The 17,680-nt window shown below is 54.9% G+C and overlaps 1 protein-coding gene and 1 pseudogene across 1 annotated transcript; one reads left to right on the top strand and one right to left on the bottom strand.

Annotated features, from left to right (window-relative positions):
- The first annotated feature begins 8,615 nt into the window (after window positions 1–8,615).
- Window positions 8,616–9,864, top strand: LOC123783364 (histo-blood group ABO system transferase 2-like; annotated as a pseudogene).
- Window positions 9,865–13,324: 3,460 nt separating this feature from the next.
- On the bottom strand, window positions 13,325–17,161 carry LOC148110556 (uncharacterized). The gene is made up of 5 exons (XM_087865846.1): window positions 16,880–17,161; window positions 16,268–16,439; window positions 15,255–16,007; window positions 14,404–14,462; window positions 13,325–13,522 (listed from the first exon to the last, which is right to left on the bottom strand). Exons 1-5 carry the CDS (start codon window positions 17,012–17,014, stop codon window positions 13,325–13,327), a joined length of 1,317 nt encoding a protein of 438 aa, XP_087721972.1. The 5' UTR covers window positions 17,015–17,161.
- Between the last annotated feature and the right edge of the window lie 519 nt (window positions 17,162–17,680).

Here is a 17,680-nt window from a genome sequence, read left to right as displayed (position 1 = left end):
GGAAATCTTGTCACTGACCTTTTGCCTTGCAGCAGACAGTTTGGCGTGAAAGTCCCTAAGAAAACGTGTTTTTTAGAGTGTAAAGTATGTCTCGTGGGTAGGATCCGTTTCTTCTCAGTGAAGGTGAGATGAGCAGACAGTATAGCTCAGATTCCAGCTGTACTTCCTTCACTACCATCAGGGGTGTGCGTGGGGAACCCCAGAGGGCTGGCCAGCTCGGAGGGACTTACAGCCTTTGGTGTCTCACTGCAAGGATGGCGGGCTTCCCTGGTGGTCTGGGTCTGGCCAGGCCTGAGGTGAATGAGGCAGAGGGTGAGAGGTTGGTGACATAGTTTTGCCCAGAGCTGTCATGGCAGATGGTGGTACAGGGGGAACAGAGGGCCAGAGCAGACCTGGGTGATCCCAAGGTGCTGGCTGAAGTCTTGGGGCCAGGACAGCAGTTGCTTTTTTCTGGTGCCTGTTCAACTATTCAGTGACACCGCCCTCTCCGGCCCTGTCATTTCCAGTCTGGCCAATGCGTGGTCACAGTGACACACGTAGCCACACAAGGACATAACTGTGATTATCCTCCTGGAGCGTTCCCGGTCCCCCTGCCCCTGCTCGGCCGACCCTGCACACCCCCAGTCCTCCTGACCACCCCTGTAGTGACACAGCTGTGACCATCCTCCTGGAGCGTTCCCGGTCCCCCTGCCCCCTGCTCGGCCAGCCCTGCACACCCCCAGTCCTTCTGAGCATCCCCTGTAGTGACACAGCTGTGACCATCCTCCTGGAGCGTTCCTGGTCCCCCTGCCCCCTGCTCAGCCAACCCTGCACACCCCCAGTCCTTCTGAGCATCCCCTGTAGTGGCATTTTCACACCATGCTGTCGTTTGTTGTCTCTGGGTCTGTCCTTTCTGCTAGGAGCCGATCTCTCTCGCAGCTGCCTGGCTGGATGACAGGTGGATGAATGGTTTCGGGATCCTTTGTCCTGGAACAGCAGGCATCCTTCAAAACCCTGATGGGCAGGGTGAGTCTCTGTCACTCAGTGTGCCCCCAGCCTCGGTGGAACATGGTGCCCAGGATGAGGGATTTGAGAGTCCTCCCACATGAAGTTTGTTCTGTGAAGGTGGATTCCTTCTGCTATCATTATGTAACCACATAACGTGGCTGTTTCTGTGAGACAGAACGCGTGCTCCTGTATTGTATTCTCCTTGCATACTGTGGCTAGCAAAGAGTAAACTGTTCACATTGTGGTTCAAAAGCAGCCGCAGACCACACATAACTAACGTGTGTGGCTGTGTTCCAGCCACGCTTTATTTACAGAATACAGGCGGAGGTCACGTTTGGCCCATGGGTGGTAGTTGCCCACACCCCAGATTTGCAACCTGATGGACGATGGGTGAGAGGGCTCTTGTTTTCAAATGGCAGAGTGGGCGTACACTGGGATCTATCCTGTCTGAGCCTGCCCCCTAAATTTGAAAGGAAAAAGGATGATAACGAGATTGGCCAACAAGTAACACTTCAGGAATTGCCCCGTATTTATCTGTATGCCTGGAGCTTCCCACCAGATGTTTGTCTGTGTTGAATTACGCGTAGGTATTGTTTTGCTGAATATGTCCCCGTTACCTGGCGGGTATATCTTGCGGGTTATATACCTCGCAGATGGTCACCTTGTTCAGGCCGAGACCGTGAGCACATTAATGGTTCTCGTGAGTCAGTGGAGGACCTATTATGTGCGAGCCTCAGGACGAGTTTGGCTCAGCCTTTAGCAATGTTATTGAGCACCTGGCTTCCTGGGCCCTCTGGGGCACTGGCACTGGCCTGGCCTCGGCTGCTTCTGCAGTCGTGATGGAAAAGCATCTGGCCTGGGTGGTCCATCCCAAGCTTTGCTCTGCAGGCCGAGACCTGAGGTTCCTGCCACCTCATTGGCTGGGACCAGGTCACATGCCCATGGATGAGTCAATCTCTGGCACCAGGGAGTGGGACCGTGGAGACTGGCACAGGTTGTTAGGTCCTCTGTTGTAATGACTTTTCTAATTGCTGTGGTAGCAAAGTCTTCTGAGTTGCATTTGTTAATAAAACTGGTATTGATTTCTGGTAGGGAGTGGGTCCAAGGTGCTGGCTTAGTACCTAGCACCTCAGTCCCGGCACCTCGGTACTACTGTATTAATCTGAAGAGACAGGGGCTGAGAATGAGCAAAGTTGATGGAAACTGGTCTGGAATGCACAAAGTAATGGTGTTTGTGTGGGGGGGGTGGTTATGGGGATTGAGGATAATAGCTCTGGCCAATCTGTATCTTCAATTTACCTAGGTTCAAGAAGCTGCGAGGAATCCGTGGTGGTTCACCGTCAATAATTTTGCAGATGAAGAATATGCCTTTTGCATGGAGTATGGCAAGACTTGCTCCAAGTATTTTCTAGTTTTGTACAGAAGTCGGGGAGAGCGGCACCCTCCATCTGCTGGGATAGGCGTGAGAGTCTGAGTGCTCTCAAGAAGGTATCTGGCTTTCGCAGGACTCACTGTGAGCCTGCACACAGGACTGACGAGGACACTTAAAGGTTTTGTTCTAAGGATGGAGTATTGGAAGAATGTGGTGCACCTCGTAATCCTGGGAAGAGGACAGATCTGGAGTCCGTTGTGGGGTTGCTTCGTGAGAGCGGTGGTGATCTACAGCGTCCAGCTAACGAGATGTCTGTCCTTTATTAAGTCGTGGGTGTGGTTTCTGTGACTTTGTCCTAACGGCTGGGCTTTCCAAGTAGTGGGATTTTTTACATCGCGGTAATAGTTGGGCCCCTGAGAGTGGGCAAGTCCCGTTCTGCTGCTGAGAAGTGTGTCTCTAGCGGTTGGAGTGTGTATTACAGGCCTATAGGTAAGGGGTGGGGTGGTTACAGTGGGCAGCAGGTTATTGTTATTAATGATTTTTACGGGTGGATTCCATATGATGAGATGTTAGATCTTATGAATAGGTATCCTCATTAAGTGCCCATAAGGAATGCTTTTTCTGAGTTAAATAGATTTTTTTTAAATAGTAGATATATTTTTATTACTTCTAATAGCCCTCCTTGTATTTGGTATTCCGATGAGCAGTGCATTACAATGTTGCCTGCATTTTATCTGTGTGTTGATGAGGATTTGAGTATGGAAAATTGTTGTCAATGCCCCCACAAATTATACACTGGCACATCCAAATAATAAAATTTTATTTTTCACAACAAAATAGGAAGTATCCTCCTGTGATTCTTAGTTTAAACCAGGGGTGGGAGCCCTCTTTTGGTACTGGCAATGAGTACCTTAGCCTTTCCTAGGAAACATTATTCCCAGATTCTACTGGGAACTTGGTCTTTGTTATTGTGGGAGAATCAGGAGTCAACAAATTATTTGTCTCCTGTTTCATTTTCCATGAATATTTCCACAATATTTGGTTTCATACCTCTACTATTGTGCAATCATCCCAAATTTGTTACTGGCTCACCCTTCTCTGCAAAAGATATGTTTGAGCCAAGAAAAAAGCAGCTTCTAGGTGACTGGGAGATTCTAGGATGAGAATGCTGTTGGTAGGGAGTTACTGTGACCCTAAATTCTGAACTAGCTTCTGATACACAGACTAAATAGATTTCAGTTTTAGAAGCTTTCAGATAGAAATTTTGTGTTCATGATGACAATTGAAGAAATGTGTAATCCCTAAAACTAACCCCTAAATTTAACCCTAAAACCTAACATGAACTTAAACCCAAAACTGGAACCCCAAATCCCAAACCTGAAATTGAACTATAAGCCCGAACTCTGAACCCGAGCCCTGAGCTAGAACTTTGAGTCATGACCCCTGAACCCTAACTCCAGCTGGAGCCCAAACCCCAAATTTGACACTGAACTTTATCCCCTAAGCCCTAAGTCTTAAACCCTAAACCCAAAATCATAAGCCTAAAGCCCTAAACCCTAAGTCTTACCATTACCCTTAACCTAAACCCTCACTCTCACCCTGATCCAAAACCCAAACCCTGATCTAGAACCCTGACCCAAACTTGAAACTGAACCCAAACCCAAACCCTTAATCACACTTTGTTTATGCATTCACCATTGATAGATATTTGTATAATTTCTACCTTTTGATTATTGTGAACATTGTTAGGGTTGGGGGTTAGGGTTAGGGTCTTGGGTTGGGGTCAGGGCCAGGCTTGAGATCAAGTTCAGGTCAGAGTATGGGTCTGCATCAGGGCCAGTGTCATGTTCAGTGCCACTGTTTGGGTCAGTAACTGTTGTCATTCCATATTGTTTCCCATTAAGTGTTCTTTAGCTATTTTTGGAGACGTTGGGGGATATTGGGCTCCATTCAGCTTGAATTTTCAGAATTTAATGGACTCAGCTGGACCCAGGGAGGGAGCAGGTGCTTCCATTGAACGGTGAGCTCACCTGGTCCTGCACTGCCTCCACCGCCTGCAGAGGGCGCAGGACCCCAGCTCCCACCCGCAGCCGGGCATGCGCAGACGCTGTGACGGAGCCTGGCCTCCTCAGGACCCGCTGTGTTGGCTTCGGGAGGTCTTGGGTCCGCGCCCACGCTGACAGGACCCGCTGTGGAGGACATGGGGCAGCGTCCACACTTACAGGAGCCCGGCCTCCTCAGGAGCCGCAGTGGAGGACGTGGGGCAGCGTCCACACTGACAGGAGCCGCAGTGGAGGACGTGGGGGCAGCGTCCACACTGACAGGAGCCCTGGCCTCCTCAGGACCCGCCGGGGGAGGAGAAAGTGAGGAGAAGCCGCCTGAGCGGGGACTGCTGCTGAGGGGGTCTATGCTGACAGGACCCCGGGGAGGAAGGGCGCGCTGTGTAGACGGTGGGGTTTCCGTGGTTTGTGTGCGGTGACATGGCGTCCTGGGTTGCTGTGCGCGGGCTGTCAGGTCTCCCCTCATCTGTCGGGTCTCCCCTCATCTGTCGGGTCTCCCCTCATCTGTTGCTGTGCGCTCGGCTGGTCCGCGGGTCTGTGATCCGGTTCCGGGGGCTCCGCAGGCAGTCTGCACAGTCAGGGAGCTGCCGGCCGCCCGCGGTGCACGTGCTCCTCCCGCCTCCCCCGGGCTCGGACCCGCAGGGTCCTCCCCGCGTCCACACCGGTCCGGGCTGTCGGTTCGGCGTCTGGAGGTTCGGTAGCGACGGCGCGCGCTCTGCAGACAGACGGCTGTGGGGAGAGCAGATGCTTTCACGGCGTCGGTTCTCCCCGGAGCGCAGTGTCTTCCGGTCTCCGCGTGCCGCCCTCGACGTCTGTCGTCGGTGTCTCCCGGGTGTCCGAGGACAGGGCTGTCCGTCTGCCTCGACGTCTGTCGTCGGTGTCTCCCGGGTGTCCGAGGACAGGGCTGTCACCTCCTCGGTTAAATTTGCTCCTGGGTATTTTGTTCTTTTTGATGCAGTTGTAAATAACTTTGTTCTCTGGTACTTCGCTTCTGATGGTTTGTCATGAGCACATAGAAATGCAACTGATGTTTGTATATTGATTTTGTTCTTGGCCAGTTTATTGAATTTATTAGTTCTGTTAACCTTAAACGAAAACTGCCAGTTATTTTCCCAGGAAAATGGGTTTACTTGGGAATAGCAGAGACTTGCAATCTGGGACAAGCAAGCTACCGCCACATCGCAGTCAAGGCAAGAAAAGGAGAGGAACATTATTTCATGGAGGAGGAGGAGGAAGAGGAAGTTGGGAGGGTTGTTTTGAAGGAAAGTCCAGTGAAGAAAAGCAGGGGTTTGCAGTGATGGAGGGTTCTCACCGGCTGAGCTGCAGGGACGGTGATTTCTGGGAGGAGGTGAAACCTGTGTCTTCCCGTTTGGGGCCTGTAACTGATGAGTCTCTTCCGTGGAGGGTTCTACTGTGGGGTCTGTAATTGACAGTTGTTACTGTAGTTGACACTGAGTGGTCGGCTCCCCCGTCCAGCTTCCCCTTCTGGTGATCTCAGCCCACTTGACTGAGGTTTCCATTCATTTTCACAGTTCTAACCATTTTTTGGTGGAGCGTTGTGGAAAATTGGAATTCCCAATCCCATGGCTTCTACCGCCCCTGAGACACGGGGCTACCTATTTAATCCTCCCACTAGTCTCTTGCTAACATGTGGCCTCCTAAAAGGGAGAATGGCCTCTCCACGGTGGGTGAACTGGATCTGGGAGGACTTGGCCTCCATCACAAAGTTTGATATCATCTCTGTTTCTCTTGAGTGGTGCTGACATGGTTATTTGGAAAAGTGGTTTACTCCGTAGAGATTTCAAGCGTGCAGTAAAGTCACAGCAGCACAAATACTCTTTATCTAGACACTCAGATCCCCCAGCTGTCGTTTCTTTATCACATCTTTACCACGTGGGATGCTTCACTGTGTTTTACCCCAAACGGGGACACTCTCCCTTCGAACACTACATAACCCCAAATGAGGAAATCATCCTGGTTTCCACATTATAACCCAGACCACGGGCCCACTTCAACAGTCGCCACCTGCCCCACTGTCTGAAATGTCCTTTTCCATTCTGATCCAGTTTTCTTTTTCTGGAACTGCTCCCAAGACTTTCCCTTATTTGGGTAACCTTAATGGATGTAAAGAGCAAGGTGATTCCAATCTAGGTGGACTTTTCTGAATGGCTTATCACTGGGCCTGTTTTCAGTGTCCATCCACGTGGTGACATGTATCAGTCCTTCATTCACTTTTTCACTGTGACTAAACATAAATAATGTTTACCACTTAAAACATTTCAGGTACACAATTCTGTGGCCTTAGCCACAGTTCACACGGTTGTACATCATTCTCCAGAACTTTTTCTTTCTCCCCAAGGGATACTCTCTATGCGTGAAACACAAACTCCCCATTCCCCTGCAGCCACGTTCAACTTCTGTCTCTAGATACCTCATACAGGTGGAATCACATGGTGTCTGTCCTTCTGTGAAAGCCAGCATCCTGTCCTTGTTCCTGATTTCAGAGTAGAGCTGTCAATCTTCAGACTTGAGCATGGTGTTTGCTATAGATTTATTGAAAAAGATTACCCCTTATTCCTGCTTTCAGGAGTGTTTATGTCAGCAACAGACATTGGATTTTGGTTAGAACCTTTTCTGCATCAGTTAATATGACCACATGTTTTTTTTTAATAATTTTTATTTTGTTATATTAGTCGCCATACAGTACATCCCCAGTTTTTGATGCAATGTTCCATGATTCATTATTTACATATAACACCCAGTGCACCATGCAATATGTGCCCTCCTTAATACCCATCACCGGCCTATCCCAATCCCCCACCCCCCTGACCACATGTTTTTATTTAAAAATTTATTGTGGAGTATAACATTGCTTGTTTTCAGTATATTGAATAACCTTTGAGATGTTTGTGAAGAGACACTGCTGATGATGCACAATATATTTAAGAGCTTTTGGTTTTGCAATTTTTCTGATGAGGTTTCTTATGTCTATTTTGAGACAGGTGCAGGAATGTATTTGCTGGTTTTGTGATGATTTCATTGGGGTTGGTATTAGTGGTTAGCATTGGTGTTAGGGGTTGCTAGGGTTATGGTTGGGTTAGGGTTAGGGTTAGGGGTCTCCCTGTCCTCTTCCGCACAGAGCCCATTCTCCTCCAGTAACCAGAGTGATGTTTTCGGAACATAACCTTTGGGCCTCTCTGTGGTCTGCTCCCCTCCTGCCCATCCTCTCCAGCCTCACCTCTCCCACCATGGCCTGCCTCTCTGTGGGCCACCAAAAGGTTGTGATTGTCCCACATGTGCCTCAGGCCTGAGTCCAAGCCTTTGCATTCACTGTGCCCTCTGCCAGGAGCACTTTTCTCTCCCCATGCTTCATGTCTGGCTTGTTTCCCCATTGACTGGGCCCCGAATTGCCCCGTGATGACCTGACTCATGTCTGCTGGTTGAATGTGCTTGTCCCCTATTTAAATGTAGTGCCTGCCTTCCCGATGTGAGCAATTTGCTAACCTGCCAGTGATGGGGCAGGCATACGGAAGTAGCCTTAGTGTCTGCACAAAAAATCAGTCTCAGAGGGGCTCACCAAACTTGCCTGATGATGGGGGAGCTGCTGTTCCCATGGTGGGGAGCAGGTAGTCCCCTCAAAGGGGGACCAGTCATGTGAGGCAGTTGGACAAGACTCCCAACTTCTTGTCTGGGGAGATGTAGACCTGGACTTGGAAGCTTACACCCTTGGATTCAAGCCTGGGGCCTAAACAAGCTCCTTCTTCTTCCAGAGGTCCTCTTTCCCCTTCCCTGCCCATGGGCTGGACCTGATTCCTGACCTGGGGGAGTTTGAGGGTGACCCCTCCTAGGAATACCAGTGGTTTACTGAGGACCTTGTCAGCAGAATGCCCAGTAGCCTTCAAAGGAGGACCCTACAGGAGGTGGAGACAGCTCTGTGGGGGCCGGTGACATCCCACTCAAAACGAAATGGGGCAGGTGGCCGGCCCTGCTGGTTCTACCCAGGCTGTAGGGCATAGAAACAAGGGCTGTGCCCCAAGGTGCTCCACTCCTGGCAGGTGGGGACAGGACCTGGGGGTTTGCCCGGGAGCTCAGCACAGGGGGAGTGTTCCTGGCTCCAGCATGCTGGAGTCCATGTGGGGCTGCATGGGCTTCCAACCTCTTAAGCCTTAGGCACCCCTTTGTAAGATGGGGTGCTGATGGCCCCCATCTCTGGGAGCAGAAGGTAGGGAGGCCTCATGGGCAGACTCACTCAGGAGAGGCCAGGAGAGTGGCTGTTGCTTAAAGCAGCCCAGGGCCTGCTGCCTTGAAGAAGGTACACAGGTCTATGGCCCTCAGCTTCGGGGTCCTGCTGCCAGCCTCTGGCAGTGACCCTCCTCTCACCTTGTCCCCTGTCCCTGTAGCTATGTGGTCTTCCTGGAGCTGGTCCTGCAGACGGCGAAGAAGCACTTCATGGTGGGACACAGGGTTACCTACTAGGTCTTCACTGACCAGCTGGCTGCCGTGTCCCGTGTGCCCTTCTGGGAGGGCTGCAGGGTGGTGGTCCTCAAGTCCGCGGCGCCTCATGGCGGACACAGGGTCACCTACTATGTCTTCACTGACTAGTCAGCTGCCGGGCCCGTGTGCCCCTCTGTGAAGGCCGGAGGGTGGTGCTCCTCATGGTGGACACAGGGTCACCTAGTACGTCTTCACCAACCACCAGCTGCCCGGCCTGTGTGCCTCTCCGGGAAGGCTGGAGGGTGTTGGTCCTCGAGGTCCGTCCTGCCCTGCGCTGGCAGGATGTGTCCATGCAGCACATGGCGATGATCAGCCGCTTCTGTGAGCAGTGCTTCCTCCGTGAGGTGGACGACCTGGTGTGTGCGGATGTGGACATGAAGTTCCACGACCACGTGGGTGTGGAGATCCTGTCCCCCCCTTTGTCACTTTGTACCCCAATTTCTACTGGGTGGCCAATGAGAACTTCAACTACGCGCGCCGGCCGCAGTCCCAGGCCCACATCCCCAGGCACCAGGGCAACTTTTACTATATGGGGGCCTTTTTGGGGGGGTCAGTGGTGGAGGTTCACTGACTGACATTGGCCTGTCACAAGGCAACGAGGGGCGACCTGGCCAATGGGATGCAGGCCATGTGGCTGGACGAGAGCCACCTGAACCACAAGCCCATCAATGTGCTGGCCCCAGAGGACCCGTGGGACCCGCAGCTGCTGCTGGGATGTCCCCCAGAGGACTTGTGGGACCCTCAGCTGCTGGGCTGTCTCCTGGAGGCCATGTGGGACCCGCAGCTGCTGGGCTGTCCCCTGGAGGCCATGTGGGACCCGCAGCTGCTGGGCTGTCCCCTGGAGGCCATGTGGGACCCGCAGCTGCTGGGCTGCCCTCCCCCCACCCAGGTCATGAAGAAGCTGAGATTCGGGCAGTGCCCAAGAATCACCAGGACATCCAGAACGCATGAGGGGCTCGCCCCGTCTCCATCAGGGTGGCCTCTCTGAGCGGAGCCATAAGAGCAGATTCCTTCTTCTGTCCCCTCAACTGTGGAGTCCAGCACTGTCTGCTCGGGCATGTCCAGGGCCCCTAGCCGCCCCCATGCACAGGAGGCCTGCCTGGGGCACAAGTTCCTTTCTTTGTGGTCAGTGCATTTCTTTAATTTCTGGGTCATTTGCAGCTGTGAATGACTCCAGTTTTATGTCGAATGTTTTTCTGTGTCAATGCTGAGCAACCATCTTTAAAAAGAACAATTGAGGGAAAAGGTTTTCTCCCTGGTTCTAAACAGACACTGCCTGGTGGGCTGGGAATGGCCCTGCAGCAGCCTTGGAGCCAGAACGGGCCCTGGCTGGGTCTTCCTCCCAGTCCCTGCACCTCGCGGGAGCCATGGGCCTTCAGGGTCAGAGGTGCGCCGAGCCACCTTTCAGACCCCCCAGTCCCCTGACCACCAGAGGCTGTGACTGCTAGCACGGCCTCCAGGAGCATGGAGCCCTCTGGGTTATTTCCGGTTCCTGCCTTGGTTTTAAATGGCTATTTCTGTGCTGGTGTTTGTGAGATGTGGGCACTGGCTCTGTCTGGATGCACGTCCTGTTGGGATCCCTCAGTGCCCACTGGAGGGTTTGCACTTGTGGACTCTCTCTGGAGCATCTGCCTGCACTTCATCTTAGCAAGCATTCACTGAGTGCCTACTGTGAGCTCGGTCACCAACAAGGGGCAGAGCGTGAGAGCAAGAACTAAGATACAGGGTCCCTGCTCCAGGGCCCTCCTGGGACTCGCGATGGCCCCGTCCTCCTGACTCACTACTTTCCTATTGTGGTGTAATAGACATACGACTGATACTGTTAAGCACGTTTCAGGGTACAATTCAGTGGCAATACGTACATTCACTGCTCTGCACCTGCCACCTCCATCCATCGCCACAACTTCATTGTCATCCCAAACTGAACCTCTACCCACGAGACCCTAACCCCCATTCCCCCTCCCCAGCCCCAGTACCCAGGAACTACTTCCACCTCTATGAATCGGAGTGCTCTCTCTCCCTCACGAGTGGGGTCCTCCAGTATCGGTCCTTTAGGGACTGGCTTATTTCACGTAACACAGTGGCCTGAGGTCTGTCCCCATGATCCTGGACCTGACCCACTTCTCCCCCAAAAGAGTGGCTCAGCCCTCTCCTAAGCTGAGCCTCCTCTGCTCCCCTCATCTTCCTTCTCAGCCTGAAGATGATCCCAACCAATCTGCAGCTTTGAAGACCTGTTCAGTCCAGATGCCGGACACCCCCCCCCAGGGCCTCAGGCCTCACCTACACCATCTGTCCATATCAGGTGCCTGCAACCCCCACCAGCCGGCCACCTGCACCTTCCACAGGTGTCCCCATCTCAGAAGAGGGAAACACCAAGTCCAGACCCTTGGAGACCTCAGTGACTTCTTGCTTACCACCAACTGTAGTGAGGTGGCTACTGGAGGGCATTCGATGTCCTAAACATTTAAAGGCATATGTGAGTCTCTGCTGCCCAGGGCAACGGGTAACAGTTGGGGCAAACAGAAACCAAGCAGATTCACTGAAAGAAAGGCTGAGTGATGAGGAGCATTAGGGAAGAAGGGCCTGGAAGCTCTGACTGTCCCCACCTGACCTTCAGATGCTCCCCAGTTCCTCCTGTGCCTCTGGTGTCTTCCTGGAACCCTGACCTGGCTGTTTTCAGACAGCTCGCCCAGGGGTACCCTCACTTTCTGGGAGGGGGTTGCTGGAATCCTCAGTGTGTCCTGCTGCCCCACCTGGATCACATTGTCTGGGCCATCTGAGGACCCAAGACTGGGGGTGTGTGGCCTGGAGGGATTCTGAGCAGAGCTGGTCGGATGGGAGGGCTGCAAGGCACAGAGGCAGGTTTCCAGAAAGCTACCTTCCTACAGTTTTTGAATCAAAGCCTTGAGATCTTTAAAATGCCAGCACTGTTACAGCATGGGCCAGAAAAACAAATGTCCCTGTGCACCCAACACCACCTAAACTATTGGCCATTTCTTGTCACTTGAGCTGAGTACAAAGGATTGGGAGTGGGGGCTTGAGGGAGGGGTCCTGGGCCAGACTTTGTGTTTCGGGGACAAAGGCCATCCAATCTCGTGCTGGGCGTGAGGCAGGGGCCTGTGTGGAGACCCCAGCTACAGCCACTGCTGTCTGCTGATGCCCCCTCAGCCCTCCCCAGTGCACCTGCTGCTGGGGGAGTGCCTGCCCCCTCCTCCCTGTGGAGGGCTCTCTCCTGCACCAGCGGTGTCTCCCCCCTGCAAGTCACTGCCAGCCTGCAGCCTGGGAGTGTGGATACCCTGATGGCCTCCAGTCCTGGGGACAGAGCCACTGCACGTGGGACCTGGTCTCCCAGCAGGCCTGAGCACCACGCCACCATGGTGCTTGCTCTCCTTCTGCAGGCTCACTATGCCATGCCCTCCCTCAGGCCCCCGGGCCCAAGTCCTCCTCTGCTTGGGAACCACCCTCGGCCCATTCTTTACACGCTGGGACTGGGAGTGGGTCATCTGGACCTTCTAGACTCGCGCTTCGGTGCCCGTGACATGGGCACAGTCCGGCCTCACAGACTGCTCAGAGGAGACCCAGCACAGGAAGATTCAGCCCGCTGCAAGGGGAGATGCCAAGTGACCCAGAGTGAGCACACAGTCCTTGCACAAAGCACGGGGCTCGCGGGGCCCAGCACAGGATGTGGGCACCTAGCCACGGGTCACGGGAAATCCCGGTGAGGGTGGCCCTGGTGGGGAGGCCACAGAAGGGTTCCAGAAGAGGCAGGCGACAAGGAAGACAACAGAGCTTCCCAAGGAGGTCGATGGAAGAATCAGAGGATTGCAGAGGCCTTGAGAAGACTTGGAGGCCCTGGAGATGTTGGCTGAATCGCTGTCATTTGGTCAGAAAAGGTGTGTTACAAACCCCCATCAACACTGGATGATTTACTCTTCGTTGGTTCTAGGAATCAGTGCGTACCTGCCATGAGAACTCACATTGCATTGAGTCTAGGATATACTTACTTTTCAGGACTAGATTTTTCTAGAGGAAGTGCTAAGCATGGGTCTCTCCATTCTCTTCTTTGTGCAACTGGCCTCTGTTTTCAGGAGCAGATTCCTGGTGCTCATCACCTCTGCTAACCCTGAGGACTTGCCCCTGTCACCTCCCACAGTGGACGTGACTGCATGGGTTGGGGGGTGCTCACTGATGGAGCCCCAGTGCTCAGTACACAGCAGGGCCCCCAGATCCTCTGCTAAATGAGGGAGGGCCTGAGGGAGGATGGGAGTGAGGGAAAGAGGGAGGGAGGGAGGATGGAAGGGGTGGAGGGGAAGGAAAGAGGCGGGGGGAATGAATGACGGAGTGAATAAATGATGTAGGGAGGGAGGGTGTGAAACCACGGAAGTAGGGTCCCTACATCAGGAGCCATTATTTAGGGTGAGGTCCAGGGCATCATAGCCCGGGCCCTGGATGGTGGCTCAGGGCACGTCCAGCTGTCCTCCCAGTGTTGACCATCCTTCTCCTCGGACCTGCTGTCATCCTGGATCCTTTCTACCTCCTCATCAAACAATTCTGAATGTTCCCAGGAGCAGGGTGGCAGGACGGGAGTCTCAGGAGGGGCTTCCCAGATCTGAGAAAGCCCCAGAGGAAGCTGTGACAGTAGCTACAGGGCATCCTTTCATGAGGATTGGGACCGAGGATCCCATCCATCTCCTTGGGCATTAGTGTTGGAGCATAGCCTGCTCTCTCCACCACTGCTGTGATGAGCACTCCTGAAAATACATCTGTGAAAAACTGAGAGTTCTCAGGGGTGAGTCCGAGGACGAGCATGCTAGGTGATGGGTGCACCTGGGTGCGGCCTGGGATGGGCGCTGCTCACTGTTCTCCCGGACAGGGGTGCCCGTCACCCTTCTCTCCAGGGAACCTGCGGGGGACTTCTGTGTCCTCACATTCTCCCCAGGGCTGCTGGTCCCCAGACCAGAAACCTGCTGAACTGAACATGACCAGTGCTGCCTCCATAGGGTTTCCTTTGCCGGAGTCCTTCCCCCGGAGCTCCCACATCTCTGACACATACTCCCCACGTGCCTATCCTCCCCCTTGGACTTGCATGTGTTTGGTCTCTGTCCCTGTGGAACCCAGTGACTTGGAGCACGGTTTGGACCAGAGGCAGGGGAAACCTTTCTCTGGCCTTGGATTGTGAGCAATGCTTTTGCCCTTTGTGGTGTGTCTACTAGCTTTCTGCATTTCCCTGGTTTCTGTGTGGGTCAGAGGAAGAGCCAGCTGTTTCCTGTCTGAGGTCAGGCCGTGGTGTCCCAGCAGGAACAGGGGTCTCGGCCCTGAGATTGTGCCCATAATTCCTAAAGTGGTCTCTATGATTATGTCTGATCTGTAATCCATCGGGGATTTCAGTATCGAATAAGGGAAATGCTATGTCAAATAAACACAGAAAAAAAGAGCCCCCTTTGAAAATAGGTGGGCAGACATGAAGGTACCTATTGTGATTCCACTTACAGAAACATCCGGAACAGGTAAAGAAACAGAGAGCAGCTTAGGGGTTTTGAGGATCTGGGCTGGGGGAGAAATGGGCAGGGAGGGCTTCTGGTTCAGGGACTCCTTTGGGGAAGGAGATATTCTGCAGCAATGTTCTCTGGTGGGGTGGCACAACATTGTGAATTTACTTAATGTACATGACGCGTTCAATTGAAAACAAGTAATTTTACTTAAAACAAATAATAAACATAATAGGGGGAGGAGATGAAACATTCTGGTGGGACATCGGGTTCGGGTGAAGGAACTAAGGGTAATTGTACAAGGAGCTCTCCCTGTAGGGTGTGGGCTCTGGATGTGGCTCTGGGAGCCCTGCAAGAGCAGGAGTAGGGGCAGGGATTGGGATGGGGCAGGGACAGGAGCAGGGACAGATGCAAGAGCAGGGACAGGCGCAGGAGCAAGGGGAGGGACAGGGTCAGCAGCAGTGGCAGGTGCAGGATCCAGGGCAGGAGCTGGGTCAGGGGCAAGAACAGGAGCACAGGCAGGGGCAGGGGCAGGACCCAGGGCAAGAGCTGGGTCAGGGGCAAGAACAGGAGCATAGGCAGGGGCAGGGGCTCTGGCAGGGGCAGGGGCAGGATCCAGGGCAGGAGCTGGGTCCGGGATAGGAGCAGGAGCACAGGCAGGGGTAGAAGAAGGGGCAGCTGCTCTGGCAGGGGGAGGGGGAGGGGCAGCGGTTCTGGCAGGGGCAGGGACAGGAGCAGGGACAGGTGCAAGAGCAGGGGCAGGGGCAGGAGCAAGGGGAGGGACAGGGTCAGCAACAGTGGCAGGTGCAGGATCCAGGGCAGGAGCTGGGTGAGGGGTAAGAACAGGAGCACAGGCAGGGGCAGGGGGAAGGGGCAGCAGTTCTGGCAGGGGAGGGGGCAGGATCTGGGGCAGGAGCTGGGTCTGGGGCAGGAACAGGAGCACAGGCAGGGGAAGGGGCAGGAGCTCAGTCAGGAGCTGAGTCTGGGGCAGGAGCTGGGTCCGGGGCAGGAACGGGAGCACAGGCAGGGGCAGGGAAAGGGGCAGCAGTTCTGGCAGAGGAGAGGGCAAGAGTTGGGGCATGAGCTGGTTCTGGGGCAGGAACAGCAGCACGGGCAGGGCCAGGGGAAGGGGCAGGATCAGGGGCAAGAGCTGAAGGGTAGGAACAGGAGCACAGGCAGGGGCAAGGGCAGTGGCTCTGGCAGGCGCAGGGGCAGGAGCTGGGTCTGGGGCAGGAACAGGAGCACAGGCAGAGCAAGGGGCAGGGGCAGGAGTTTCATCCTTTGCAGGATCAGGAGCACAGGCAGGGGCAGGGGCTCTGGCAGGGGCAGGGGCAGGAACAGGGGCAGGATTTGGGGCAGCAGCAAGAACAGGAGCACAGAGAGGGGCAGGTGTGGGGGCAGGAGCAGTGCCGGGCTCAGGGGCAGGCTCTCCGTGGGCAGGTTCTCCAGCAGGCTCTTCCTGCACAGCTTCAGGCTCTCCGTGGGCAGGTGCCAGGTCACCTGCTGGCTCCTGGTCTCCTGCTGAAGTTGCTGCAGGCACCACCCCTCTCTCTGGAGCTGCCCATGAACTCGGAGCCGGCTCTAGTTCCTCAGATGGTGGAGCAGCTGTGAGAGGAGAAAAGCTCACCCTCCTGCCTGCCTCTCGTGGCCTTTGCAGAGACAGAACCCAGCCCAGGGGTGCCCAGAGAAGCCACAGCCAGGAAGGAACCTTCCCCAGGACGTCCCCCTTACTGCAGTCCACCCACTGGGTGCTCTGAGCCCGGTCCTTGCTTCTGGACCCATACCAGCCTCTGGGGGCTCCTCCCTGTGGGGCCAGCACTGACCCATCCCCACACACCACACACACCCAGCCCCAGCCTTCTCACCCTCGGGCTCGGCCTCCGTGGGCTCTGGCTCCTGGATCACACTCACTGAGTGAACGACTACTGGGGACAGTGGCCTGGGCGGAGTCAGAATCCTTCCCAGGTGATCCCCTGTCCCTGCTCCTGGAGAGAAGGGCGTGTCCACCAGCTTCCTCTCAGTGTCATCCGTGGCCTTCTGCAAAGACAGGGACTGGTAGCTGGCCCAGAGGCATCACAGCCCTGCCAGGCCATTCCCACTGTCCTCCTACCCAGTCCCCCTGCTGCTCCCAGATCAGACACAGACCTGTGTGTGCACAGCCCTGCACCTGGAATGCAGTGACCCATCCCTGCAGGGCTCGGGATAAACCTTGGGCAGAAGGGTGCAGCCCCCGCACACCCCGTCCCACCGAGCCAGGCTTGACCTGGGGTGTGAACATGACCTGCCTATTGGACATTGACCCCTCATCAGCCTGCTCCTGCTCGGGGTGACCCCACCTTCCATGACCCCTCTTTACACACACACACACACACACACACACACACACACACACACACACACGGAGGGGACCTGGGGCTGCACAGTCAGATCAGAGTGTGTGGGGCTGGGCTGGCCGGCTCTGGGCCTCATGGTGTCACCTTTCGGTCCTTCCTGCCAAATGGCCAGAGGCGTCGGGGAGCCCTGACAGGACATCCCCAGCGAGGGGAAGTGTTTGCAGGGCACGCTTTCCTCAGCCTGCAGCCTCCGGACTTGGGAATGCAACACGCAAACATGTTCTTCGTTCGAGGATCTCCAACGAAATGAGCTGGGCAGGGGGCTGGCTCTGGAATGTGGGTGCCTGGTTACCCGGGTTCCAAACTCTGTTGGGCTCTGTTGTCAGGGAAGTGAGGTCACCACTGCCTGGGGCTCCCTTGCCCGACTTCCTTCTCCCACAAGAGCCCCCGAGGGCCCCCCTCCCCCAGCTGCTCTATGCTCACCCTCCACCCCATGCCCCATCCATACAGTGATACCCACACCGCCCACCCACAGTCCCCAGGGGGCCTGGGTGCAGCCGGTGTCCCCGCTGTGAGGACGCAGAGCTGGTTTCAGATGGGCTTCTGCTCGTGACCAGGGCTGTGACCCTGGACAGACCCTGTGCCTCTCAGTGCCTCCCCAGGCTCCCCATCTGCACAGTGGGTGTTCTGGCTTCTACTTCTAGGGACACCATCAGGGGTATGACCTCACATACATTCCGTATCTGCTATCACAGGAGGCTGGGGCACACACTTGGCAATGCAAGGATGAGCCAGGGGCTGGGTGGGGCATGGAACACAGCTCAGAGGGGCTGGGTCTGCTCTGGGGTCCAGGCAAAGCCACCCCCCTCCTGCCTGTGTCCCAGGCCCCATGGGAAGTTTGCAATGAACGGATTCCGACCTTGTCCTCTCACGACACAGACTTCC

Source organism: Ursus americanus, chromosome 2, assembly GCF_024610735.1.
Source record: "Ursus americanus isolate L20-20 chromosome 2, mUrsAme1.1.p, whole genome shotgun sequence".
In the NCBI taxonomy this organism is placed as follows: domain Eukaryota; kingdom Metazoa; phylum Chordata; class Mammalia; order Carnivora; family Ursidae; genus Ursus; species Ursus americanus.
Note: the sequence above shows the minus strand (reverse complement) of the source record. Positions and strands in the feature narration are given on the sequence as shown.